Here is a 26,389-nt window from a genome sequence, read left to right as displayed (position 1 = left end):
TTGGTAGTGATGACTTGGCCCAACACATCTTAAAGTTGAAAGCATTGTGCATGGCGAAACATCTCTGCATCTTCCATTCAGACAAAGTCATCTTGCATACACACCCCTCTTTTGTACCTATGGTGAACGCAGCCTTCCATAGGGAGCAAGAGATTGTTCTATGTACCTTTTGCAAGAATCCTGTTCATCCTTGCAAGGTGTGGCATTTCCTCGATGTGTGGAAAGCTTTAGAGACATCAGGTAGAGTGATTGTTGTTTTGTTTCTTCTCATCCAAGTTCGCTGCAGAAGAAAGTTCCTAATTCAACACTGTCTGGTTGGTTAAGAGCCTGTATTAAGTTAGCTTATGAAAGTTTGCACTTAGCTGTTCCTGATAGTGTTACTACACATTCTACGAGGTCTGCTGCAGCCATGGCTGCTTTTTCAGTTAATGCTGCTTTTCTGGAGATTTGCAGAGCCACAACTTGGGCATTGCCCAATTCTTTTATTTCCCATTATAAAGTTTATGTTTACAACTCAGTGGAGGTAGCCTTTGGCAACTGAGTGCTGCAACACACTGTCATGCCTTTATAGTTGATCCCTGTAGCCCTCCCTATATGTTGACTGGGACTGCTTGGGTATATCCCACTTGATGGGATTTTCATCCAGGGAGAAAAGGACTTTGGTCTTTACCTGAAAGAAATTTATCCTGGATGATAGTCCATCAAGGCCCACCCTTATATCTTTGGGAGTGGCTTGGCTGAATTTTCCATGCTGATATGTCACTTAGGTGTCATGTTCTGTGTTTTCTATTATTGTTGTTGTTATTTATTTTATTTATATCCCACACTTCCTCCCAGTAGGAGCCCAGGGCAGCAATGGGTTCTCAACATTCGTTGGAAGCAAAATAGTTATATAGTTCAAAAGATCACTTAGGTATTTTCATTATTCCTTATATGACACTTTATAATACACTTTTTGTGCATCTGAGATTTGCATATGTGTCTTTTTTAGGGAGTAGGTCTCTGTTCTTTTCTTATGGGTTGGAAGTTCTTTTCTGATTTCTGTGAATTTTTATCATAGTTCACGACTCTTCATGAAATTAACTGAGGGTTCACATGACCAAGGCAACCTACTCCCCTCAGAACTTAGCTGCAATTGCTACCTGTGGATACTTGGTGGCGCACAAGACCCACTTGATGGACTATCGTCCAGGAGAAATTTCTTTCAGGGAAGGACCAAAGTCCTCCTTTACTGTTACAACTTCCTTGCAAGTTTGTTGGGTTAAGAGAGAGTGACTTGCCCAAGGCAAAATAGTTAAATGGTGAATTTTGCTTTCTTATTAAATCCATTTATTACCTACCAGACACCTACAATCCCAGATGGGTTACATCATAATAAAATGGTAAAACACAACACATACATTGAATCAATTAAATCTGAGCCTTCCCAATATAAATCAAGAATTTTCAAGAACTTACTGAGCAACTACCTAGTTCAGCAGTTTTCACTTGTTGTTTACAGATCCTCAGCATTTACCTGCCTGTGGAACTAAAATCAGGTCCAGGAACTAATTTTTTCCTTTGTTAGTTTGTACTTCCAGTCTATGCCCTCGACTTTTCAAAAGTGTGCAAAGTTAGTTAATCCACTATAAATTCCTCTCAGATTCCTCTCGGCTCTGTATAGGTAAGTGGCTTGAGTAATCATGTGATGTACAAGCCTATGTGAGCTTGACCCATAATGCAGAAAGCAGGAACTTTGGGGAGAAGGAGGGAGCACAATGAATATAGATTAAGCTTGGAAGATCTTTACACAGCTTTATATTTGAAAGTTTTGAGCAAGTTAAATTGCAGGAGTGTTTGCATTATACTAAAGTACACAGACCATCTTAATGAATGCAGTTGGTACATCATTCATACTTTATTTTCATGTTGCAGGTAATACAAAGGATATTTTATACAGTAAATAGGTCCTGGTCAGGAAGAATCACTTGTAATGAACTCAGAAAAAGCAGTTTTTTACAGGTATGGTATGCGTACAGTTTTGTCAGTGACCTTTTATTGGTCAACTGTTCAAATAGATTGCACTAAAATCAACGAGGGCTGATCTGTTTAAAGAGTAAAACTATTTTTTTTATTTAGATGATATTTCTGTTTATGAATGTTTTTATGTACAATCAGCCAGTAAGGCTTAGGTTATGCAGTGTGTGTGATTTGATGATAATCTAGTTGAATTTTAAGTTGGCTTGTCGAAAGCATACTGCAGGAGGTTATGCCATATTTACAGTGCCTTGCAAAAGCAATCAGACCCTGAGCAATGACATTACTGAATTACAAATGGTACATTGTAATTTTGTTCTGTATGATATTTTATTTTGAAACACTGAAACTCAAAATCAATTATTGTAAAATGACATTGGTTTTATGTTGGGAAATGTTTGTAAGAAACATAAAAAAACTGGAACATGTTGCTTGCACAAGTATTCAACCCTTGTGTGGTGGAAGTTCCCAGTTTACACCGATCAAAGAAATTGCCTTACCATTACCATCTCATAATACTAGAACTCGTGGACATTCAAAGAAGCTGAATGTTGGAAGATTCAGGACAGACAAAAGGAAGTACTTCTTTACTCAGCGCATAGTTAAACTATGGAATTTGCTCCCACAAGATGCAGTAATGGCCACCAGCTTGGACGGCTTTAAAAGAAGATTAGACAAATTCATGGAGGACAGGGCTATCAATGGCTACTAGCCGTGATGGCTGTGCTGTGCCACCCTAGTCAGAGACAGCATGCTTCTGAAAACCAGTTGCCGGAAGCCTGAGGAGGGGAGAGTGTTCTTGCACTCGGGTCCTGCTTGCGGGCTTCCCCCAGGCACCTGGTTGGCCACTGTGAGAACAGGATGCTGGACTAGATGGGCCACTGGCCTGATCCAGCAGGCTCTTCTTATGTTCTTATTAGCCTCCACCTGTGAACCATTAAAGTTGCTGTCACATTGTCAGGATAAAACCCCCACTGTTGAAGGATCATTGGTCAGGCTATGGATCTGAAGGAAAATGAAGACCAAAGAGCATTCTACAGAAGTGAGAGATAATGTAATACAAATGCATAGATTAGGGAAAAGGTACAAAATAATATCCAAGTGTTTGGATATCCCAGTGAGCACTGTTGGATCAATAATCAGGAAATGGGGACTTCCGGGAAGGGTGACTTCGCTTGTGCCTTCTTTTGAGACGGGCTCCCGCCTCAAAAGAAGCTTATTCAGATATAAATCAGTCAGAACATTTTTTTTTTGACTGATGAAATTTCTCCCGGGCACGGAGAAACGTAGAGATCAACCTCAAAAGCCTGTTTTTGTTGGGAGGACTGGATTTCATTAATTTATGAGAAAAGGTCCAGCCAACAATGCCGGACGGACTTCCAAACTTTTGCTCTATCTGTTTAATGCGATACGTTTATCTTTCCTTCAAAGAGAAAACCGACTAACAGGCAAGCACCCTTCTTTCTATTATTTTTCTTACTTGGTTTAAATTGTTGCAGCAAAAGGAGATTTGTCAGATTGATCGGCTTTGAAGTACTTCTGGGTGAGCTATAACTCTTCTCTGTTATTCACGAAATTAACAGCTTATCTCTGTTTCTGTTGCAAAAAGCTGTCCTGGAAGTGCATTCTAAAGATATAAACAGAAGAGGGATTTCTATTCCGAGGAATGTTATATTGTCTGGGACTATTCTCTTTTTGGTCTATTTTATTTCGACGAATCTGCTTCTTCACGACGCCACTAACTGTTTTGATGCTGGGAACCAAATTTGTTTTGTATTCTTGAACATAGAGAGATAAGGCAGGCTGCTCTGTTTATACTGTGATGTCATCAAGCCTGGAATATTAACCCAATTGTTGCTGAAATAAGAAGTGGTTCTTCTTTACTTCTGTTTTGCTTTGTTTTCGTGGTTTTAAAAATGGCAATCAAGAAAGTGGCTGAGAATCTGGAAGTAATTATGTTTCAGAAAATAATGGATGAGATTGAGATAACGAAACAAACCCTGCGACAGGGCAGTAAGGAGCTGAAAATTGAACTGAGCAAAATGACGCAGGAGCTTAAAGAAATAGGGGATCCTGTGAGAGAGGAGAATGAGATCAGAGATGAGAAAAGAAAAAATAAATGGAAGATACAAGCCCTGGAGATTGGAACAAATGTGGAATTGGAAAAAGATCTGGAGTTTATGGATATTAGAAATAAAATCTACTGTTTGGAATTTAACGTTATCTCTGAAGAAATTAATGAAGATATTAGAGATAAAGTTATCAATGGCTTGGATAATCTTCTGGACTGGAATGACGTGATGGAGTTTGATATAGTGAAAATCTATGGAATTAACTGCAGCCATGTGACAATGGAAAAACTCTCAAGAGATGAGCCAGTGCATTTTGTAAAAAAGAAGAACAGAGATATGACTTTACAACAGTACTTCAGCAACTTATCCAGAATGGATGGCAAGAAAATATTTGGGATAGAGGAAATTCCCATCAGACTCTTATTATATGACTATGGCTATGACAGCAAGATTATTATGGAATACTGATAATGGAAGATTGGACACTGAAATTACTGGACTTAACAGGACTATTGAAGATGGAAGATGAAATTAATAGGGATAATGGAATAATGGCTATTGAAATTATTGGACCTAACAGATTTTGATGAGATGGATTAATCGAAATGTTTATTTGGACTATGATTATGACAATAAGATTATTATAATTATTAACGAGATGGATTAATCGAAATGTTTATTTGGAGAAAAATTGATAGATATATTTCTTAAAGAATTGAAACCTCTCTTTGACTTTTTGTGGAAAGAATAAAGTAATGTTTATGAGATTTGATGATTAATTAAGATAACTACTGGAGGAAAGTGATTTTATAATATAATTTAAGAGACAGGATTGTTATATATTGTAGACCTATAACTGATTTGATCTGTGACAAATGGGAAGTCAATATTTTATTTTTTTGTTTAATCATTTTTGTTTTGTTTTGTTTTTTGTCTTTGAATGTTTTATGATTTTGTTTTCTATGTTTTATGAAAATTTGAATAAAAATTATTGTAAAAAAATAATAATAATAATAATCAGGAAATGGAAGCTGAATCACACCACCCAGGCACTGCCAAGAAAAGGCTGTCCCTCAAAACTCAGCATTCAACCAAGGAGGAGACTTGTGAGAGAAGCCACAGAGAGAGGCCAACAATCGCTTTGAAGGAGCTACAGAGTTCAGTGGCTGGGAGTGGAATAATGGTGCACCAGTCAACCATATTAAGAGCTCTGCGTAACACTGGCCTGTATGGGAGGGTGGCAAGAAAGAAGCCATTACTCAAAAATTACCATCTGAAAGCACATCTGGAGTTTACCAGAAAGCAGGAGAGTGCCCCAGCTGCGATGTGGGAAAAGGTTTTGCGGTCAGACCAAGATAGAACTTTTTGGCCAAAACTCAAAGTGCTATGCATGGCACAAACCTAACACTGCCCACGCCTCAAGACACACCATCCCTACAGTGAAGTATGGTGGTGGCAGTATCATGCTGTGGGGATGCTTCTCAACAGGGACTGGGCATCTTGTTAAAATGGAAGGAAGAATGGATGGAGCAAAATGCAGGGAAATACTGCAAGAGAACCTGCTATAGTCCACTAAAAAATTGAGGATTGGGAGGAAACTCACTTTACAGCAGGACAGTGATCCCAAGCACAAGACCAAAGCAACATTGGAGTGGCTCAAGAACAAAAAGGTGAATGTCCTACAGTAGCCCAGTCAAAGTCCTGATCTCAATCCTGTTGAGAATCTGTGGCGCTCTTTGAAAATTGTGGTCCACAAGCGACATCCAACCAACCTGAACGACCTGGAGCAAATCTGCCAAGAAGAATGGGCCAAAATCCCTCCAACACTGTGTGCAAAGCTGCTACATACCTACCTGAAAAGGCTTAAAGCTGTCATTGCAGCGAAAGGTGGCTCTACCATATATTAACGTGTGGGGGTTGACTTGTGCAAGCAATATGTTTCCGTTTTTTATGTTTCTTACAAACATTTCCCAACATAAAACCAATGTCACCTTACAATAATTGATTCTGAGTTTCAGTGTTTCAAAATAAATACCATACAGAACAAAATTACAGTGTTTTACATTTGTAATTCAGTGTTATGAGAGCATTGGTCAGGGGTCTGATTACCTTTGCAAGGCACTGTATGTAAGCCGAATAATAGCGTACTTTCATCAAAAGGCTATTAGTTCAGGCGATTTGCTTCATTCATGACTTAGATTATTGCAAATGAGCCACATTGAGCCTCAGGCTTGCATACTTCCTCCTCTACGTGCATGGTAGGTGAAGAGTTGAAAGTTATTGTCACTTTTGACTAAACCACAGTTCCCTGTTACATTAAAATTTTGGGAGCTGTGGCTTGTTCAAATTCTAATCAATTAAAACAAAGTAGGATATCAAACTACATAATTGCATTTGGGGGGAAGTTCCAAAGTAGTATCTTGGCAGGGAAGTAAATACACATCTGTTTGTTTTAAGGTGCTGTAACATGATTAACTGTAAAGTTGAAAAGCAAAGCTTAAGTGCTACCAATGGCAGCAGGTTAAACTGTAGTGTGTTGATGCAAGGGCTGCAAATTACCTTTGTTGAAAGTCTTGGTCACTGAATTATAAGCAGATCCTGTGCTCACACATCCATGGGTTTGAACAGCTGTATGAAGGACCAGAATAATGAGGATATATGTCCAGAACAACACAACAAGGAGCAACAAAAACAGAGAATCCAGTAGAAAACTAGCTTGCTAGTAGCTAATAATTTTAGTTCATTCAGGAGTGGCCACAGCAGCAGGGAAGCAAAAGGATAGCTTGGCTAGCATGTTGCTGCCTGGATAGTCACATCCAGGATTAACTCTAGTATTTTTAACTTTGTTCACCTTTCCCAGAACATGGGGTGCTGTGAAGAGGGAATTTGACTTCTGCAAACATAACTTCCTATGGCACTTACACAAGTTCCTAGAAACTGTTGGTATAGATATTATAGGCTTTGTGATAATTCATGCAATTCAGTGGGGCCTGCACAATACTGAACTGCGCTTACAAGCTGCTACTACAATACTTTCTTTTTTATCAATAGAATGTGGCATTGTTGGAAGAGGAAGTAGATATTAACCAGCTAACAGAATACTTTTCATATGAACACTTCTACGTAATCTACTGCAAATTTTGGGAGCTGGACACGGATCATGACCTTTATATTGATCCAAAGGATTTAGCTCGGCATAATGACCACGGTATGACAAATGGAATTTATTTTGGATACTACATGACAGTGCATTTTTGAGTCTGCAAACTTGGAGGACATATTGTTCATTGCTCTTCTATGACAGCACAGAAATGGCAGGCAAGGAGGGGCAGACACTACACTAGTTTCCCTGCAGATGGGTCGCTGTTGCTGCCGTGGAGGGGCAGGGCAGCAGGGATGACAGGGCAGTGCAAACACATCAGTGGAGCTGATCTGGTGCTCCTGCCCGTGTGTTTGCTCCCTGTTGCCTCTCCCTTCTGGTAAGGAACCGCAACCCACTGTGACAGCATCAATATTCGTAGCAGACCAATCCTTAATCTTTCAACACAGTTCATTACAATAAATCTCCAAATACATATGTGTAAAGGAGAAGTCTGTGAATATGTCTTAAGTTACATTTGTAAAAAGTCTTGTGTACATTTTTGTATATTTGAGGAAGATTCCTGGAGCCTACTTTTCTAGGGAGCCAGCTTTTTCTGAACACGTAGTACTCTGAATCAGTGACAAAGACACAAGGAACAGGAGTTTAGCCCTGAGAGTTGTCACTCAGTGTAACTTTTTCTTGGTGTCGACAGTGCTTAGAAAGGATATGAAGGATAAAAATGTAATAATAAAAAATACAGTAATTTTCTCTGTGGTGCTTTATCAGATTTTGCCGTAGACCATTGTGAATGGGTAATAATTGAAAGACAAACTAAAATAATGTGATTTCATCTGCATTCAGATTTTTCTGCTGAGGAGTGCAGTTGAAGATGTAGTCTATTGTAATAAAAACCAACTATAGTAGTTTGGCTGGTACAAGTGCTGAATATCTGTGCCATTGTCCTGGGGATGTGTGGGTGATTGTCCTGAGAACAATTTCTGATACAGTATCAGGAGCTATAGTCAAAGAGATTTGGGGAGGGGAGGTGTCTGGCCTACACCTTATCACCTGCCCTTTTATCTCTGCTGCTAAATCTTCGAGCTGGCTAACAGAATAAACACTTCTGTAGTGTTGAAACACCTTCTAGGCACAAACTGATCTTCAGATTAAGATTCAGCTGGATTTTTTTCTTTTAAAAACAGTTTCAAATAAGCATACTTAAGATGGGGCTAGAATTTTGAACAGAACTATCTTCAGAGGGCCAGTTCATATGCTCACCTAGCTGAGAATCCCTTTGCATCGTGAAGGACTAGGTGAGCAGGTGCCCTTCCCATGCATATATAAAATAGTATGTGGCACCCATGTAGGCCTGAGAGATGCATTCTCTCACACGAAAACCCATGGAAAGAAGAAAAGATACGGCAAATTGGCCCTATGTGCAACTAGTGACATCGCACATCCTACACATAAGAATGTCTGGAGAGGATCCTCTACTAGGTGAGTGTGACAATCGGGCCAGAGTCTTTATATTTTTCAAAGATGGTGTTTTCTGTTCCTTTCAGTGCCAGTGATGAGGCTATGCAAATGAGTGTTTGCTGGCTCTGAAGTTCCACTTGCAGGGATGGGGAGAATTGTTCAGAGTTTGAATTCAGAGTTTGAATGTGTTACAAAAGAAATGCAAGATTTTTTCAAACATTCAGCCTGGCAAGATGCCAGGGAGAGCAGGCATGTGTGTATTTTAATAGTGTTTGTTAATATTGTAAGTCACTCAGAGCCTGTGATATACGCCCTATATATTTTTACTGATTTTAATTTTTTTAATGCGATCTGCCCTGGGACCTTGACCTTATAGTGAAGGGCAAGTAAGAAATCTAATGATTATTAATAATAAATTATAGGTCAAAGAAGTATTTTAATAAGCTGTTTATGCACAAGCTCTGAAACTTTTGAATTAACTCAAGCATACAGAATTGAATGTAACCATTTTGCTCTTTCACAGCTATATCTAATCGGATGATAGAAAGGATTTTCTCAGGAGCTGTAACAAGGTATCTCTTTTTTCCTTATTAAATTTAAATTTAGCCATCATGCTTCTAGAGTAATTGGCAAAGGACATGGGACAGCTAAATATGAAACTCTTTATTTTGAAGATTAAGTGCTGTTGTTAACACTGATTGTTCTAAATGCAGCTTTTAAAAAAGATAAAGTATTCTGATTTATAAGTTATTTTCCATATATTATTATTATTATCTTTATTTATACCCCGCCCTTTTTCCAAACTGGAACTCAAGGCGGCTTCCAGATAAAAATAAGTACATATCATTAAGAACCTATAAAAATATAAAACATATAAAATCAGCATTAAAACAGGGTTAAACTATTATGATGTTAAAACCAATTAGATACACACTTAAAATACTGCAACCCAGTTTAGGAGCATACAAGTAAAACAATAACATACAGCATCCTCTTCAGTCACTACCCTTAAAACCTTCAGTTCCAAAGGCTTGCCGGAAGAAAAAAGTCTTTAGCTGTCGGCGGAAGGACTGCACAGAGGAGCCCATTCTTGCCTCCCTAGGGAGGGAGTTCCAGAGCCTAGGAGCAGCCACCGAAAAGGCCCTATCTCGTGTCCCCACCAGTCGCACTTGTGAAGGTGTTGGAATCGTGAGAAGGGTCTCTTGAGAGAAATGTACAGTTGCTATAAGGAAAACTATGCCTTACTGCTTTTTCAAGATTGGCAGCTATACAGTTATGTTTAGAGTATACATACAGTGCCTTGCAAAAGCTGTCATACTACTGAATTACAAATGGTACATTGTAATTTTATTCTGTATGATATTTTGAAATAGTGAAACTCAAAATCAATTATTGTAAGGTGACATTGGTTTTATGTTGGGAAATGTTTGTAAGAAACATAAAAAATATGTTGCTTGCATAAGTATTCAGCCCTTGTGCTGTGGAAGCTCCCAGTTTACACCGATCAAAGAAATTGCCCTATCGAGGACACAGTTACCTTACCGTTGGATTCCACCTGTCAACCATTAAAGTTGCTGTCACATTGTCAGGATAAAAACCCCACTGTTGAAGGATCATTGGTCAGGCTGTGGATCTGAAGGAAAATGAAGACCAAAGAGCATTCTGCAGAAGTGAGAGATAATGTAATACAAATGCGTAGATTAGGGAAAAGGTACAAAGTAATATCCAAGTGTTTGGATATCCCAGTGAGCACCGCTGGATCAATAATCAGGAAATGGAAGCTGAATCACACCACCCAGGCACTGCCAAGAAAAGGCTCTCCCTCAAAACTCAGCATTCAGCGAAGAAGGAGACTTGTGAGAGAAGCCACAGAGAGAGGCCAACAATCGCTTTGAAGGAGCTACAGAGTTCAGTGGCTGGGAATGGAATAATGGTGCACCAGTCAACCATATCAAGAGCTATGCATAACACTGGCCTGTATGGGAGGGTGGCAAGAAAGAAGCCATTACTGAAAAAGTGTAATCTGAAAGCACGTCTGGAGCTTGCCAGAAAGCAGGAGAGTGCCCCAGCTGCGATGTGGGAAAAGGTTTTGTGATCAGATGACCAAGACAGAACTTTTTGGCCAAAGCCCAAAAGTGCTATGTGTGGCACAAACCTAACACCCCCCATGCCTCGAGACACACCATCCCTACAGTGAAGTATGGCGGTGGCAGTATCATGCTGTGGGGACGCTTCTCATCAGCAGAGACTGGGCATCTTGATAAAATGGAAGAATGGGTGAAGCAAAATACAAGGAAATACTGCAAGAAAACTTGCTTCAAAGCTTGGGAGAACATTCACTTTTCAGCAGGACAGTGATCCCAAGCACAAGACCAAAACAACATTGGAGTGGCTCTATAACAAAAAGGTGAATGCTACAGTGGCCTAGTCAAAGTCCTGATCTTAATCCCATTGAGAATCTGTGGTGCTGTTTGAAAATTGTGGTCCACAAGCGATGTCCAACTTGAGTGACCTGGAGCAAATCTGACAAGAAGAATGGGTCAAAATCCCTCCGACACTGTTCAAAGCTGGTACATACCTACCCCAAAAGACTCAAAGCTGTTATTACAGCGAAAGGTGATTACCAAATATTAATGGGGGGGATGTATGTAAGCAACACGTTTATTTTTTATGTTTCTTACAAACGTTTCCCAACATAAAACCAATGTCACCTTACAATTGATTTTGAATTTCAGTGTTTCAAAATAAAATATACAGAACGAAATTACAATGTACCATTTGTAATTCAGCAATATGACAGCATTGGTCTGATTACTTTTGCAAGGCACTGTATATGAAGAAGGCATTTTAATAATATCTTTTCTTCTCCCTCTTTTCTAATTACCTGAATCTCAAAGGGGCAGAAAAGCACAGAAGGAAGGAAAAATCAGCTATGCAGATTTTGTATGGTTTTTGATATCTGAAGAGGACAAAAAGACTGCAACCAGGTATTTTATCATACACTGGGCAGGGGTTGGATTACCTGATTTCCTATATCCCGCCAAACTAATACATATATACACACACACACTCAGGGCCGGCTCCAGGAATGCAGGGGCCCTTGGGCATTAGCCTGCCCCGGGCCCCTCTGCTTCCCTTCCGCGATCCCGCGGATCACAAGACGAGCTTCCGAACCGCCTGCCATCCCCAGCGCTTGACCTACCTTTATCTGCTGTTCGCGCAGGGTTGCCATCAATAAAGATGGCGGCCGAGGTTTCCGTAAGGGACTGAAGCTTTTGCCGCCATCTTGGTTGATGGCATGCAGCGCGCGCATTGCTGCCATCAACCAAGATGGCGGCAGAGGCTTCAGTCCCTTACGGAAACCTTGGCCGCCATCTTTATTGATGGCAACCCTGCGCGAACAGCAGAGAAAGGTAGGTGAAGCGTGGGGGATGGCGGGCGGTTCGGAAGCTCGTCTTGCGATCCGCGGGATCGCGGAAGTGGAGCGGAGGGCCCCCCAGGGGCTCCTAGCGCTGAGGGGCCCTCGGGCCAGTGCCCAACCTGGCCGCCCTTTGGAACCGGCCCTGCATACCCTGCTCACTTGCTTTACTCACCCACCCCGCCTCCTAACCCCCTTGCCCAAAGCACCCCCTCAGAGTTCTCCAAACATTTTTTACAATCCCTCCCTGCTTCCCCCAAAAAAGAAATGTCAGAGGTGCAAAGAAATGCCAACCCCACCTACCACCCACACCCCTCACTAACCCCCCACTGCCCCCATGCCATGCCAAACGTCTTATCCCCTTAGGCCTGGTGCAGCCACCTCCTTTCTCCCTGCTGCTCTGCAGGTTGCCATACTTTTGGGCTATGACAATACAATGAAATAACTAAATGAATGGCCCATGTAACGCTCCAGACGTACAAGAAGTTCCTGTTGAATACTTCTGGAGTTGACAGTTTAAAACCTCTGCATGTGCACTCAGCATTTCTCAAATTCTCAACCATTTGCAAGAGGGTCTTTGTTTTTTCCTAAAGAATTCAAAGGATATAGAAATATATTTGAAATAGGGTGCTAAATTATTTAATGATTCATTTCAGCATTGAATACTGGTTTCGCTGCATGGACCTTGATGGGGATGGTGTATTGTCAATGTACGAACTGCAGTACTTTTATGAAGAACAATGTCAAAAACTGGACAATATGGCCATTGAACCTCTGCCATTTGAAGATTGTCTTTGCCAGATGCTTGATCTTGTAAAGCCAGAGTGTGAAGGTGATGGGTTCTTTTCCATCTTAACAGCCTCTCTTTGATAATGTGTATTTGTCAGTTGTATGAAGTCTCCTTGGCTAAATGTTCGAGTTTAGTTATCACATTCAGCACACAGAAATTAATCTAATACTGTGTTACTTCCAGATTTCAGTAGTAATTTCCACTCTGAAAACTGGCAAAATATCAAGTTACTTCTTCTTTTTTTCCTGAGACTCCATAATGACTAGGTCTGGCTTCCTCTTGGGAGGAAGCTCCAAAGGGACTGTTCAGACCATAGCAGTAACAACAGATTGTACTTGAGAAGAACTTATTCCACAGATCTTAATTGGAGGAGCTCATATGGAATATCCACAGTGGTTGTTGGTCCTAGTTCACATGCCTAAAAGCGACATTTATAAGCCTTTCCAGTTTTCCAAAATACTTGTATCACAGCCCAATCTATCAAATGTTTAAAACCTTGTTTCTGATTCTGTTTCCAGGGAAAATAACTCTTCATGACTTAAAGAAGTGTAAGATGGCAAATGTGTTTTTTGACACCTTCTTTAACATTGAGAAATATCTAGACCATGAGCAGAAGGATCAATTTTCTATGTTGAGGGTAAGTGCAACTGGTGTTTAACAAGCTGACGTTCATAAGCTTAACAATGTTCTTGATGCTAATTTTATTTAACATTCTTCAGTATCATAACCTTTTTGATCATAATCTTAGAGCACTGAAAATGAAAATCAAGAACTGTCCGATTGGGAAAAATACGCTGCTGAAGAGTATGATGTGCTAGTAGCAGAGGAAGCAGCTAGTGACCAGTGGAATGATTGGTAAGTGTAGATTATGCCAGCATCTTTCTGTGTTGAGTTCAATCTATGAAGGAAAGTTGAACAATTTCCTATCTTCATCGTAATAAATGATGGCAGCATAAGGTTCATATGAGCAGTGTTTGACATCTGTTATTCATTTACGGGTTTGGATATTCTCTACCAAAATTCCCTGCTGCAGAGCAGAACACTAACTTTCCCCTCCTGTAACCGTTTCAGAGACTGATTTCTTTTACTACTAATGTTGCCTACAGCTCATGTAAAGAAAAAGCTAAAGGTAAGAATGCAACCTTCTGAAGAAGCAGGTGAAAGGGGCCTTCACTTGAGCTGGCGTGCATACCCTGTGCATGATACACTTTGAATTCAGTGTTCACTCTCACTAAAATAGCTGGTGTTCCCTTCTTTCCTCTTTAAGCACAAGTGTCCCTTTGAATCAAGTCTCACCAGGATTATTAACCTATCTGGGGAGAATTGCGTCAGGCCCAGCTGTCCCTCTTTTGAGCTCCTGATAGCACAAGCAAAGGCTGACACGGGGGGCGGGGAGCAATCTTTTCTATTCTTCCCATATGTGGGACACAGCTAGGGTGGGAGAGTTGCAGCAACAATTACCAGGGGAAACTTTCTGTGTTAAATAGCTAGATGGAGTATGCTGTCTGGACTTAAAAATATGCTCAAGATAGGAGTAGGCTTTTCGGTGTCTGTAGAAACGAAGTCATGCTGAATTACCCTTATTATTTAAGCTTCATTTGTCATTTTGATGTCTTGATCTTGGAATAACTATGGAATCTTTGTACATGTTAGCAAAAGAGATGGGTTTTTATTACCACAACACAGGCTTAGATAGACACTGAAATGGCTAATTCAGGGAAAGTAATAATGAAGAGTTCACTGTCCTGCAGTCAAACACAGAAACTGAGATTTAGTGCAAAGCTCTTCTGGGAAGCTGCTGCAACCATATGGCTTTTCAGGATGGGGGAGGTCTGAGCCTAGCCTAAGCTTATTTGGGAAGCCACAGAAGACTGCATGAGCAGATATTTTGAAGCCATGACTAAGCATAATGGCTGTGTTTGCATGGGACGCAGAACTATAATTTAGCTCAGGGATGGGGAATCTGTGGCTCTGCAGAACTGTTGAACTATAACTCCCATCACCCCTTGCCATGGAGCATGCTAGCTGCGGCTAATGGTAATTGGAAGCCAACATCTTGAAGACCACAGGTTCTCTATTTCTGATTTAGTGGTACACAGATAAGCCTTCACAACCCCCAGCAAAGAAACTCGCGTTAGTGTTGACTATGAACCTGGGGGTCATGATTTGCAGCAAGCTGCCTTCAAACCATAGGTTATGACGCTGGTTTGTTTAACTAACAGTTACTTCTTTTTAAACCATGTTCAACTATTTGTATATAATGCTAAGCTGAGACTCTTTAAAAGCTAAATTAAATTCGGCAAAAGCCTTCCAGCTTGCTACGTGGGTCGAGGGTAGCGGGAACATATGAGCTGGATGCTTTGTGCAGTATTCTGTCGGCATAGGGATTTCTGGGTGTACAACTTCTCCCCTCCACACCCCAAAATCTGTTCCAGAGGGTTGGAGGAACCCCTAGAACAGATTGGGGGGAGAAGAGGGGAAGAATGTTCTGTTGTACAAGCAGAAACCCTTGTGCTGATGGAACTATTGTCTTAGCACTACATTGGATTCCACCCATTGTTAGGGCTCACAGAGCTTTATCCATGTAGCACTAAGCCATCATTTAGCATTATATGCAAACAAGGCTATTGGCTGTAATCAGTATAGTAATCAGTCATAGTAACAGTGATTAAGAGTAACCATTTCTGAACCTTACAAGTTATAGGCCATACTATTAGGGTTGCAGTGTTGGTCAATCGGTTAATTTGATTAATTGACTACAAATCATTCTAATAGACTTAGCTGCCTCTGATTAACTGGGCAGCAGATTGTTAATTTTTAGTAAAGTATCTATGAAAAACTGGGTCTAAAAACACTTGGAAAAGGAAAATCATTTCCTCCTATGCCAGAAAGGTGGAATGCTTTTCTAACATAAAAAATAAAGGATATTCAACTAAATCATATTCAGTATAACTAAGGAATGCAAGTCAATTGGTTTCAGTAGGTGTGCTCTGAGTCTGACTTAGGTGGCTATCATCAAAAGTAGGTTTTTCCTTTAGATGTAATATATGTTTTCTCATATGCAGTTTTACATACGGGGAGAGCTCTGTTGCATTCAGGCCCTGCTTTTTGGTTACCCATAGGCATCTGGCTGCCTAATCTGAGCACAGAATGCTAGACTAGATGGGTCTTTGGCCTGATCCAGTAGGGTTCTTCCTATGTTCGTAATCAGCTATAATCCTATTAGCATTTTCATGGGAAAAGCTCCACTGTACATGCTGGTAATTGCTTCTGAGTACAAATGCATAGAATTGTGCTGGAAGTGTTTATTTTAGTGAGGTAACAACCACCTTACCTGTTAAAGATTTTTCTTTTCAATTTCCCTCACTTTTGGTACTGCTTAGAAGTTGCATATGGGCTTTTGATAGCTGCAGGAATACCAGGAACGTATGCATTAACGTGCATGACACTTTCCAAAATATCTACATTGTGAACTAATTCCCATCTTGCTTTCATAGTTATGAAGCAGAATTGAACCCTGGAGATTATCAGAAGACCAATGTACTAAAATATCAGATGGAGAAAAGGCCTTTCTTTGACATGCCTTCCCATTTGGCAGATGTTGACTTGGATGAGTATGACTATGAAGATGACTTTGAATGAACTGTGCTGTTTGTATAAGAATAAAGACTGTCCGCAGCAGGTCTGCTAAATCTATGTAGGGCTTTGTTTCCAGAAAAAGTAAACGTAGTTCTTTGTGCTGCAAAAATAATATTTTAATCATTTTAGGATGACATCCAATGTTAGGCATACTCAGAGTAGACAGTGTTAGACCCATTAAAATTAACGGACTTAGGTTAAGCCCATTGATTTCAAACTGTCTACTCTGAGTATGACTGACATTGGATATCACCCTTAGAAAACAGAATCTATATGGAATGAGAGTTTTTTGTATTTATTCATTAGATTGTTGCCTGTAAAATAGACTTAAATTATTTTTAGATAGGTTATATTTCCTTTAAAGAATTACAACATACCTTCTCATTTAAAGTACATTTGCTGACTTTTTTTTTACAAGATATTAGAATTCTTCCTAGTTTTTGTTTATACCTGTAATAGTCTCCAAGCAGAAATCTAATAACTTTGCCAGAGTTCAAAAAGAAAAGTGTCACAGCTGTGAGTAAAGATCACAGTTCATCACTTAAGTAAAGCATCGCTGGACAAGCTGGATACACTGTGTGGTGCACATAGCAAAATGTGTCTTGACCTGAAAACTAGCAGTCCCCTTTATATTCCTTCAGCTTTCATTTTGATCTGTTGACCCCTATTACAAAACCAGCTTTTATTGCTCACACTTGACTGCAGTGGATTTTGTACTCTCTGTCAAAGGAACCAATTTCTAAACTTTATGTAAGTTTTACTTGATCTGTGATGTGCACTAACCTGTTATGGGCATTTAGTGTTTTTTTTCAATGGTTAGCTAATGACACATTCCATGAATAGTCATATCAATGGTGTCAGAGCAGCTGAACAGTTCGATGCTTCACTTGTCTAAATAAGGTGAGAGACTACTTACTGGACAAGCTAAGTGTTGCTACTCCAGTTTTTGAAAACTGTAAGATTTGTAGTGCCTTAATTATCCCAACATTCACACAAAAACTAAATATTAAATGTTTCAGCAAACGTCTTGCTGGTTTTCATGTAAAACAAAAAAAGATGTAAGCTATTTTGTTTGCAGTGCAGATCTGTTTAAAGTATTTAAATATCATGTTGGCATTTTCAAATAAAGTTTTTTTCATATATGTAGTTAATTGGTTCCCTTCAGCAAGTCTATTTTTTTTACATTTTTTGCACTGGAGCCTTACAGAAGTCACAAACTGATGAGTACTGTGATCTTTAACATCACTATGGTCTTGTTTAACTACAACTGGGACATGTAATGGGCCAGTTCGCACATAACAATAAATGGGGGTGGGGAAGCTCAGACCAGGGGTCTGAATGTGGCCCTCCAGGCCTCTCTATCTGGTCCTCAGGATTCTCCCTAGGCTACCCCCCTCGCAGTCACTGCCTTGTATCCTCTTTGAGTGTTTTTTGCCTAGCTGAAATGTGTCATTGAACTGATAATGATTGCCTCTTGCTTGTCTGGATGCAAAATATGTAGGAATGTGGAAACTAATCTAGTGTACATTGTTCTGTCCATTTTGCCGCTAGCCTCTCCTACCACTGGCATGTGGCTTCAGGAACACTGGCCATCTGACTGAAAAACATTCCCCTCCCCTACAATGAGCTATGAATTATGGCTTATTGAGATCTAGTAGTGCACACTGCCTGGTTGTTCCTGTTTCACTCCTCCCCTGGTGTGAACAGGAAAATCAGCAAGAACCCTTTGGTTTGCTGTTACATTTGAACTAGGATTGGGGCTTGTTTTTTCCTAATAACAAGGAATTCAACAACAAACCATGGCTTGATGTTGGTTAGCGACTGTGGTTCGTTATGGACATGCCATAATCTCAGGTTTTGGATGTAACAACAAGCCAAGGCTTGGCTTGTTGCTTGTGTCAGGGTAGAAACAGAGTATAATAAGCCATGATTATGTGACAAGACCATTGTATACTACCACCTTAATTTAGAATTTATATTTGGCTGTCTTTCATATTTTATCACACACAATGTAGAGTAGTTAGTTATACAGATCTGCTTCACTAGATTCCTCAGTTCTTGATCCTTAACACTTTTTTGTAACATAGATGTTCTCTGTCTACATTTCCATTAGCTTTGCACAGCTGTAGCTCTAAGTGTGGTCTTCCATCAGACACGAAATGAAGAACTTTCTTTGGTGGTGCTTCCCCTACAGCTTCTTTTTCACTCCTCCCACAGTAAGAAAATAATGTCTCACTTAGGCAGATGGAACCAATCACTCGTTTTATTTTGCAAACATCTGAATATAAAAGCATGAAACTGAACAACTGTTTCACAAGCTCAATGTTAATGAACAATAGATCACTAAAAGCAAATTCCCACCCTAGTTTCAATATTAGATTGTCGTGATATACAAGGAAACATGAAATACAAAGTAAAAATTGGGTGTTAAGGGGATGTGTCATTTTGCCATGGGCCCAACTCTTCAGAAAATACTGGTCTGCTAATATCTGGTAGGTTTTGTGTTTGTTTCCCTGTCTACAAATGAATCTGGTATCACATTTTAGACAAACTTTAACAAACATGAAATCAAGTATTTTCAGAAAAAACTTGTGTAGCCACAACACCGGAAAGTACCAAACCATATCAATAACACTGGCTGAAGAAATAATCATAATTGTGGTGATTGTACATATAAGTTATACGAAAGCCATACCATATCATGCTCTCAGCTACCCTGATATGGAGATACTAGGTGTAGCCCATTCCACCTCTCTGTTTTTTCTTCATACAATTGAAAAAGCAGAGGGTACACATCCAAATGTCTTTGCTCCTTAGGTCTCCTAAATAATACAAAACAAATGTTAGAATAAGCCACTTTGCAATCAAGATTATTACACAGAGGTACCCTACACAAGTCAGTACCTTGCTTCACAATTAACTGACTAATCACATAAGTACTATTTTGTTTCGGAAATTATAGATAGCATACCCTCCTAGGCAAGTATAAAAGTTATACTACGTTTAAAATTTAAACAATTAGGTTACACTTGTTTGGGAGTCGGCTGAAGTACAAGTGGGGGATGACTTAAATCACCTATTTAAATCAGCATTTAATATCAAATTAGATAATATCTGTTATCTTTTCAGCGCCTATTGAAGACCTTCCTCTTTCAACAAGCCTTTTGAGACCTTACCCCAGTCACTGTGTTGGAATTGATTTTTTATGTTTTTAAACATTTAATTGTCTAAACTTTTTTTATGTCTTGAAAGCTTTAAAGATGTTTTGTTTTAATGCATTTTAAAATCTGTTTTTATGATGTTTTTAGTGCTTTTGTTTGCCACCCTGGGCTCCTGGTGGGAGGAAGGGCGGGATATAAATCAAGTAATAAATAAATCAATATTTCATTGGGAAGAAATCATCTCAGTTTAAAATAAGGATAAGAGAATTGCCAGCCTACAGGTTCCCCTCCTCCAACATGTTTAGTAGACTTGAAAACATCATCTGATTAGGGCTGAGGAAAAAGTTAACCTCCCTCCTTATGCACTGTGCCCCACCCCCATGCTGAAATTAGGCTTGGGGGAAAAGCCAGCTATTGGTTCCAGTGGCAACCTGTTTGCAAACCTAATTGCTGTTGGGAAGGGTGAAAGAGAAGGTGTGTGTGTGTGTTCATACACATGAGAAACGAGGATGGCCCTACCCATCAATGTCACACAATTCCAGGGCAGAAAAATGTTCCCCCAACCCAAATTTAAATCCATTTAATTATGTGTCCAGTACCAAGAGTTTTTTTTAACTTTTTGGTAGGGGAAGTATAGGGGGGGAAATGCAAATTAGACTTGTGGGAGAAATAGATTCATTCTTCCCTCTTTCACCAGTGTGTACTACTATCAAAATATCTGAAAGTTGCACAGAAAGCCACCCTTACCTAGTCAGTACCAACAACATCAACATCAGCGTCTTCAGCTGGAACTTCTGCTGTATTCTCTATCTTGACCACAGCTTGGATACTGAAATGAGAAGCAGTTGATTTAGCTGTTGGTAATCTACAGATGCCATTTTTTTAAAAAAAAATGGAATACCATTGGGATTCATTTTTTACATTAAGAACTCTTGGCTGACAATACACCTCAGGAAGAACCACAGTTCAATGTTAGACCACATTGTTTTCATACAGAAGGTGCAAAGTTCAATCCCTGCCATTTCCAGTCAAAGGACCAGATACCAGAATTCTGCCTGAGACCCTCAAAAGCTGCTGCCAATCACAGTAGACAACACTGGGCTAAATAGCCAATAGTCTGAATCTGTAAAACAGTTTTATATAGTATTCAATGAAGGCACCATTTAAATTCTTTAGTTCTAAAGTGCCCAAGAAACTACAGCCAAGTTATAAAGATGATCCAAGCGTTCTTACCTATGTTTTGTCTTCAATCTTGCAGAACCAAGTAATGGTGGATATTCTTGGTGATGGCTGTCATGAAATTTTAGCCTCTTCCTGCCTCTCAATGCCAAGGAAGGGAGATGAGATGGGCGATGGATATCTGAAGGTCTATTTATTGTCTCAGTGTGACTGGTTTTGGACCAGGATCCTGAAGCAGACAATGAGTGATATCTTTCGCCTATCAACACAAAAGACTGGACACAGTAACATGCAGGCCTAGAATTCCTTAATTCTTACAAGCACATTCTCAGAACCACTAGAAGGTATCAAGGGAATTCCAATTGGTACACCTCAAGTGTTTCTGTGTGTGCACAGGTAAGCTGCCAATTTCCCCTTGCTGACTGTAGCTCCTTGCACCATATCAGAAGGCCATACCCAAACTTCAGAAGAGGTTTTTGGTAGCCATGGTAGAAAGGGGAGACAAAGCCTCTGTGTATATTTGTGGGGGGGATTACATCCTGGCCAAAGTAAGCAACGTATTCAGTTTTAAAATTTTATACGCTATTTCTGATCTTCAGGGGAGAATGGCCAAGCTTATGTAGCCAAAATGGCAGTACCTATATGCAAGACAAGGGTGGCTGGAAACCTTGAGTACAAAAATATTACATTAGAAAAATATAAGAAGGACCCCAAAACAGCCTAGTGAGGACTGAGCATGCTCAATGGGCACAAAATGCTGGCTTACTTGGAAGCAGCATAAACTAGCTGGGAGGGAGGACGCAATGGAGATGCTGGAAACAACATATATTTACAATAAGCGTAGACAGAACTATCCCATTGTTTGCATTCATGTTAAAAGGCTATGTCCCCAGGAATGGAAATGAGAGCTAACCATTGAAATCAATGAAGAAATCCCAAGATTTTAATGTACTTGGGATTGGACACACATGCCACAACCCCAAAAGATAGCATCAAAAAAGAGTACTTGCTCCTTAGTTCTTATTTTATTTATTAAATTATCCTGCCTTTCCTCTGAAAGGAAGGTAAAATATCGACACTGCAAATGGAATTCCAAGGAAAATGCAATTCCCTGTCCCCATGCAGGTTGGATCTGAATGTGGCTAGGAGAGTGATTTATGATATCCCTGTTCAGCGGTTTACAAAACCCTACAGAGTTGTTCAACAGTATTAGAGCCCTATTGCCGGCTGGGCTGAAGCTGAATGAATACAGCCACCATTCAATGTTATCCATTGCTTTTATCCTCGTACTGTAAATTGGGCTGAGAAATAAACCCAGTGAGCTCAATGTAGTTCAGTGCAGTGTAGTTCAATGTTACACCAGTAGTGCAGATCAGAGATCAGACCAAGGTCAAGGTCAAAAGACTTAAATTGTTTCCTTGCAGGGCAAATAAAGTATTTAATGGCACAAAAAAGTCTCATGTACCATTGACTAACATGCAGGCTGGTTGCTTTTTTAAACATTTAAAAACAAAATACATAAACATAGCACCCAAATTAGAGTAGGGACTCATGTCTCTGATGCTAACTTAAGCTTTTTCAGCCACCAGCTAAGGTAACAGTCATACACCAATGATACATTTTGTTGGGGAGACCCTGCTGGTTCCTGTAAGATTTATTAACATTCTTGTCTCCAACTAAGTGTGCACATATTTAAATTCTCTATTAAAAATAAAACATATTTGAGAAAAGCGTAAAGTGTATTTTGTTAATTTTGCCGAGGATTTTTTAAGTGGAGGAACATTTAGTTACATGCTCCCTGAACTGCAGTCTGACAGGATACAACCCAAAGTTAGACTGCTACTTTAGTGAGAACTAGGCCCAAGTCCATCCTCCTTCAGGTATAATCAACCTTGTTTATCAATAGTGCCAATGTATAATACACACTTAGGGCTGCCCTTCAAGTCAATCCAGAGGCTCACACAGAACACGGTAGCCCAGGTGCTGGTTGGGACATTGGCGACGAGGAGGGTAATGCCTGGTCTGAAGCAGCTGCCTTTCTGCTTCTGAACCCAATTCAAGAGGATCTCGTCTCGAGTTTAAAGCACTGAATGGCTTGGGCCCTAAACACCTGCAACAGCACCGCCTCCCCATATGCCAATCGGGACATTCCAATTTGAAGCAGAGACTCTTATAGTGCCATCTCCCTTAAGAGATGCAAGCAGGACAACCTTCTTGTAATGGCCTCAAAACTGTGGAACTCCCTACTAAGGGGTATCAGGCACCTCCTCTACACCTTTGGCCAGTCATTTAAGACACACCACTTCTCCTGGGCCTTTGATTGTTGAACTTCTGTTATTAATGCCCCCTCCAGTGTTAGCGTTACCATCTGGTTAGTTATATGTACTGTACTTAGGGATAAGGTTGTTTTTATTGTATTGTGAGGCCTTATTTGTTAAGGTGGGTAACAAATAGAATAACTGGTAATAAACCCCACAAAATGGCAATAAAATAATGCCTTGTGTAATCTAGGGTCTTTTTTCCCTTATTTATGGAGAATCTGAAAGGACTAATCAAATGACTTGGTGATTAATTATGCCCTTCTATATTATCTTGTTACTGAATGTGCATGGCTAAATTATATATATTAATGCTGATTGCTTGTATCAGTTGTATATGTACCACTGATATAAGGTACAGTACCAGTTATGAGAAATATAGTATATTGTTAACTTACAAATACATTTTAAAAATAAAAAAAAGTATTTATACCTTCAGATAATTTTCTTTTAAAAGAAGGTGTCCTAGCAATGATAACGGGAGGCCACTCATTTAAGCTGCTGATAGCAGAACTCTCCTCATCTTCACTGGCCAGCAAAGAGGTTCTGTACCAACCCAGGGAGTACCAGGAATCTTCTTTACAAAGTGCTGGTTCAGGTATATATCTCAGCAAATAATTATATCTGCATATGAACATGGGGGGGATATAACAGAAAAATCAGGAGATCTCCCCAACAAGAGGCTGGTTCACTATAACTGAGCTTTCCTTTATTTCACAACCAAGGCAGCCCAATCAACCAACTAAGACAAGAAAACCCTGTTAGGAAATATGCTCAGAAAAACATTCAAGCGCACTGTATTTGATCTGGACTTCAAATGTAATCATTTAGTGTAGTATGAATGTATTATTGCAGTGTTCTGTGAATTGTTTTTCTTATTCCAGAGTTTATGCTCTAGACCAGCCTTTTCCAACCAGTGTGCCTCCAGATGTTGTTGGACCACAACTCCCATCAGCCTCAGCCAGCATTGCCAATGGTCAGGAAAGATGGGAATTGTGGTCCAACAACATCTGGAGGCACACTGTTTGGGAAAGGCTGCTCTAGACTAGTGATTGATAACACCACTTTCTTATAATATGCACTACACCAGCATCATACACGCATGTTCAATAGCAATTGCCATCCATATGCACAGAACTCTTCCCACTTTTGCATAGTTCTGTAAGTGTTCTGGCCAGCAAAGGGTCATCTTAGGAGTATACAGTATTAAGTTGTATGCCAGGAATGGGCAACTTGTGGCCTCCAGACATTGTTGGACTCCCATCAGCCCCAGCCAGCATGGCCAATGTTCAAGGATGATGAGAGTTGTAGACCAAAAATATCTGGAGGATCACAGCTTGTCCATCCCTTGCTATGTGATCTAGACTAGCAGCAAAAGTAAACCAAAGTCCAAACAACTCAGCCCTCCTCTTCAAGCTACTGGCCTTCTGCAGAAGATTGGAGAAGGCCAGCAACAGTAATCCCAGGCAGAATCCTGTGCTGAGAGACTATCATGTCCAAGCACAAGTGCTCAGCGATGAGCTCATTTACACTTCCTCTATACAAAGTTTATTTAACTTTCATACCATGCAGACTTCTTTGATATTCCAGGAGTGAGCAGAATTAAGCTTCTAGAAGCTTTCAAGCACCAAAGTTAAACTTACACAAGTCTTTTGTCAGGCTTTAGAAGCTTATTGGAGAATTCACTGAGGATGATCAGGAAGTTCAGATTGGGAGGCAGGCACTTCCCTTCCACTGCAGCAGCAGCTCCTTGAAAGGCAAACTCAATACCTTCCCTTGTAGCAGGAGCAAGGAAGAAACAAAAGAAAGAGCAGAGGTTCATAATGTGGATGCCACACATAGAAGGCCAAGGGATGACATGGATTTGGCACATACTTGTGTATCATGGCTACTGACTCTCGACTTTTCACCTGGTCCCAGCCAAATGTCAAAGAAAAGCGCCGTGCAAGCTCTTTAATATTGTTGAAGGAGGCAGAGGCGGCATCCATGCTGCTGCTGCTGTCATCCTGGCTTTCGACATGCTTCTGAAAAAGCTGCAGATGACAGGCATCAACATAAAAATTTCCAGGCAATTAAAAAAAAAAGCCCCAGGAGGACATACCTGCCATACAGCTGACAAATTCCTTGCTCAGGATGCAGCTAAGTACCAGTAATCTGAGTATATATTTTAAGAATCTCACCAAGCTGAACAAGCATCCCAAAGCTGCAGATGGGAATCGGTGGGATGGGAGATCAGAATACACATGAGACACAATTAAGACATGGACACATTTCAACTCTTGCTACTTTTCCCCTGCAAAACAGTGCACAAGCACAAGCTGGGGGAGATATAAATGACCATATAAATAAATAAGCCTTTCCCTCTGAGAGCTGCCATTTAATTAAACAACATTAATTATACATTTACAGGCAACATGTAATTCACCCGACAGAATGCTTCCTGCTCTAGATGCGCCATGTGATTATATATGTATGTATGTATTTGGTATTATTCATCAGAAAATACAACTGGCCAAGCCCCCATATGCACCTGCTATGTAAAGAATTAGTCGATTCTTAAAATAGCAAGTCCATCCACCGAGACATTTTCAGTGGCTGTTTCCACACCAATGGAATTCCCTTCCCCTGTACATTCCACAAAGCCAAACCTAAGCCTCTTCCCCCCCTGAAATCTCCTACAAGATCTTGGTAGCTGAGGAACATTTCGGTTGCCCAGATCAAGCATGTAACTGAGTAAGACATCTGTGTTTTGCTCACTGTCTTTCAATGCTTTTTATATGCACTTTTATATTGTAACCTGCCCTGTGCCATCAGAGTAGGATCAGCTGGAAGACCTGCAAACTTCCAAGGTCAAACACCCAAGCTGGGCTGGTTGCCTATGTGATATGTAAACACAGGCTCCTGTCTATGTGCACAGAGCACAGATCATTAAATGCTGTGGAGCCTCCCTTTATCTCATATTTCAGTGGACGGGTCATGGATTTTCCTAAGCTCTTGACAACATTTTGTAAAATCCACTGGGCTCATATGTCAGCTATCTGAAGGGGGGTGTTCTGAAGCTCGGAGGATGACATGGAAGTTTGCTGAACAGATAGTCTGAGCAAGCTAGCCCAGGCTAGCTGTGGAAAACAAATGTTACATTCAGTGCAGGGTTGGATGACGCTAAGACGAAACACACCACTGCATCTGGGTCCTAGTTCTTATTACCATCTCTGACCCACTCCCCAAAGTCAAGGGG

General features: G+C 40.2%; 2 protein-coding genes across 11 annotated transcripts in view; one reads left to right on the top strand and one right to left on the bottom strand.

Moving 5' to 3' along the window:
• Positions 1-17,635, top strand: part of PPP2R3B (protein phosphatase 2 regulatory subunit B''beta) — a 91,503-nt gene extending 73,868 nt beyond the window's left edge. For 6 of the 8 annotated variants that reach the window (XM_061627001.1, XM_061627002.1, XM_061627003.1 and 3 more), the window contains 8 exons: positions 1,915-2,001; positions 7,140-7,296; positions 9,170-9,218; positions 11,544-11,633; positions 12,721-12,896; positions 13,373-13,491; positions 13,603-13,709; positions 16,352-17,635. In XM_061627001.1, coding sequence (XP_061482985.1) covers positions 1,915-2,001; positions 7,140-7,296; positions 9,170-9,218; positions 11,544-11,633; positions 12,721-12,896; positions 13,373-13,491; positions 13,603-13,709; positions 16,352-16,496 — 930 coding nt within the window. In that variant the 3' untranslated portion in view covers positions 16,497-17,635. Of the gene's footprint in view, positions 1-1,914; positions 2,002-7,139; positions 7,297-9,169; positions 9,219-11,543; positions 11,634-12,720; positions 12,897-13,372; positions 13,492-13,602; positions 13,710-13,925; positions 13,984-16,351 lie in introns of all 8 variants that reach the window. The other 2 variants (XR_009762741.1, XM_061627006.1) reach the window with 2 other exon arrangements.
• Positions 17,636-18,740: 1,105 nt separating this feature from the next.
• The window catches only part of LOC133384971 (cohesin subunit SA-2-like), an 80,771-nt gene continuing 73,122 nt past the window's right edge, over positions 18,741-26,389 (bottom strand). For 2 of the 3 annotated variants that reach the window (XM_061626998.1, XM_061626997.1), the window contains exons 28-33: positions 25,027-25,184; positions 24,795-24,926; positions 23,585-23,775; positions 20,888-21,092; positions 20,402-20,483; positions 18,741-19,315 (exon numbers count right to left, since the gene is read on the bottom strand). In XM_061626998.1, coding sequence (XP_061482982.1) covers positions 20,402-20,483; positions 20,888-21,092; positions 23,585-23,775; positions 24,795-24,926; positions 25,027-25,184 — 768 coding nt within the window. In that variant the 3' untranslated portion in view covers positions 18,741-19,315. The remainder of the gene's footprint in view (positions 19,316-20,401; positions 20,484-20,887; positions 21,093-23,584; positions 23,776-24,794; positions 24,927-25,026; positions 25,185-26,389) is intronic. The other variant, XM_061627000.1, reaches the window with a different exon arrangement.

This window comes from Rhineura floridana, chromosome 5, assembly GCF_030035675.1.
Source record: "Rhineura floridana isolate rRhiFlo1 chromosome 5, rRhiFlo1.hap2, whole genome shotgun sequence".
NCBI classification, from domain to species: Eukaryota; Metazoa; Chordata; class Lepidosauria; order Squamata; family Rhineuridae; genus Rhineura; species Rhineura floridana.
The sequence above is the reverse complement of the archived record's forward strand: the minus strand, read 5'-3'. Positions and strand labels throughout refer to the sequence as shown.